At 30.6% G+C, this 1,996-nt stretch overlaps 1 protein-coding gene across 1 annotated transcript in view; it reads left to right on the forward strand.

The window, feature by feature from the left end:
* Positions 1 to 1,996, forward strand: part of LOC106689303 (1,5-anhydro-D-fructose reductase) — a 12,168-nt gene that overhangs the window by 5,102 nt on the left and 5,070 nt on the right. The window contains exons 2-3 of the mRNA XM_014434207.2: positions 363 to 524; positions 604 to 804. Of these exons, the coding sequence (XP_014289693.1) occupies positions 363 to 524; positions 604 to 804 (363 nt within the window). The remainder of the gene's footprint in view (positions 1 to 362; positions 525 to 603; positions 805 to 1,996) is intronic.

Genomic DNA, 1,996 nt, shown 5'->3' on the forward strand with positions numbered 1-1,996 from the left:
ATTTATCTTAATCCTCCAATTACGACACCAATATTCGAGGGCTGTGATATGGGATTGGAGATTTTGGGATACAATTAATGGGTTATTATTAACAGCACACATGTGTCATCGGCATACGTGGTGAGGATAGTGTTAGGATTGGTTGGAATGTCAGCTGTAGAGAATGGGACCAAGGATACTACCTTGAGGAACACCAGCGGACTGAGAATAGAGGGATGAATAGTAACCATTGTGGTTTACTTAAATCCTACTATTAAATTTATTTAATTATTATTGGTAATATCTATAATAAAATTAAACAAGATACATCAATTACAGAAGTAATATTTTTTTTCCCATCTAATGCAAATTTAATTTTTAAGGTTCCTGAGGAAAGCCTCAAAATTGGATTGAATACCTCATTGGAACTGGGTTACAGGTGTATCAAGACACTCTATTCAGAATGCAAGGCAGTAGGAGCTATTCTCAAAGAAATTTTTGAAAATGGCAATATCAAGAGAGAAGATCTGTTCATCTCAGCAGTGGTATTTTCACAATACTCAATGATATCTTATACTTCATTTATTAAAAACTTTGAAATACCAGAATTAATTTTTTTTGTAGCTTCCCGCAATAGGTATAAGATACGAAGATGTTGAGTACTTTATAAAGAAGTCTCTGGATGATCTTCAACTGGATTATGTGGATTTGTACGAAGTCAGTTCACCTGCAGGCTTTGTTAGAAAAGGAGACACATTTGTCCCCCTAGATGATGATGGGGAAGTTTTATTGGATTTAAAAACAGATATTGTGAAAACATGGAAAGTAATACATTTTTTTTTCCCTGAATAAAGTCAGTAGTAATATTACTAATTAATTTATTTATTTAATACTGACCCATTGTGTATAGTTTGAGTTTTAAAACTACCATGTTACTAAGTTGCAAGTTGCAAGAGCAGAAATCATTTTTAAAATTTTTCCTTGGCTGAATGCCTATAATTTAATATTGAAGTTGTGGAATTAATACTTTACTGTTAAATATTTCTTAAGAAACGTCTGAAAAATTATCAGTTCGTTCATTTTAGATTAAAAAGTTTAGAATTGGATTGGAAAAAAAATCTGTTGAAATTTCGAGTCAGTAAATCATTTACAGAAATTTCCCAATTTCTTATAATACCTTGTGGGATGATAGAGCAGCATGTAACACAAAATGGAACTCAAATCACTAATATGGAGACTTAAGGTCTGTTCTAACAACTTTCTTCAACTTCAGACTGTCCGGAACTGTATGGAGCATGCGTAGTAAGGATTTTCCTCCTCAAAACCTGTACTGCGCTTATTCCGAACAGCTCCAAACCATAAGAGGTTGTTGGAACATACCTTAAACCTAATGAGGGATAGAGCTTAGATACTGAATTTAGATGGAATCCTGAATGATTACGTGACGGATGCGACCTAACTGCCGGATCTCTCATCATGCTCTTCTAATGAACATAGAACTCTATTTTTATTTAATGTGTTGTCGCTTTCATTCAAGAAGGCTTATGTAATTAAGATCTAAACAATGTCAACAAACCCTGTAATCCATGAATAGATAATTTTTTTTATTTTATTTTATTTTTATTCCAGATGGGCCTTACATGGTTGATATAACTTATATTATATATATATTTTTAACAGTCGATTATGAGGGGGTATAGTCATACAAATGACACCCCTAACTATATAAAATGTTCTTATTAAAAGAAAAAAAATAATAATAAAACAAATAGATAAGACTAATACTTCTTAATAAAAGAGGAAAGTAAAATTAATAACAAAAAATAATGATATTGGTACACTTAAATAAAACAAACAATTGTCTTCTAATAGTAAAAAGAAACAAGTTTTTTTAATTTTAATTTAACAAGCTCTTTAAATTTGGAAAAGAGAAGAGAGAAGAAAAGAGAAAAAAAAAATAACAATAATAATGAATAAATAAAATGAATAATAATAAGTAAATAGAGGTAGTGTGACT

The sequence above is a fragment of the Halyomorpha halys genome, unplaced genomic scaffold (genome assembly GCF_000696795.3).
Source record: "Halyomorpha halys isolate HHAL.00 unplaced genomic scaffold, Hhal_1.1 Scaffold1324.1, whole genome shotgun sequence".
Lineage (NCBI taxonomy): Eukaryota > Metazoa > Arthropoda > Insecta > Hemiptera > Pentatomidae > Halyomorpha > Halyomorpha halys.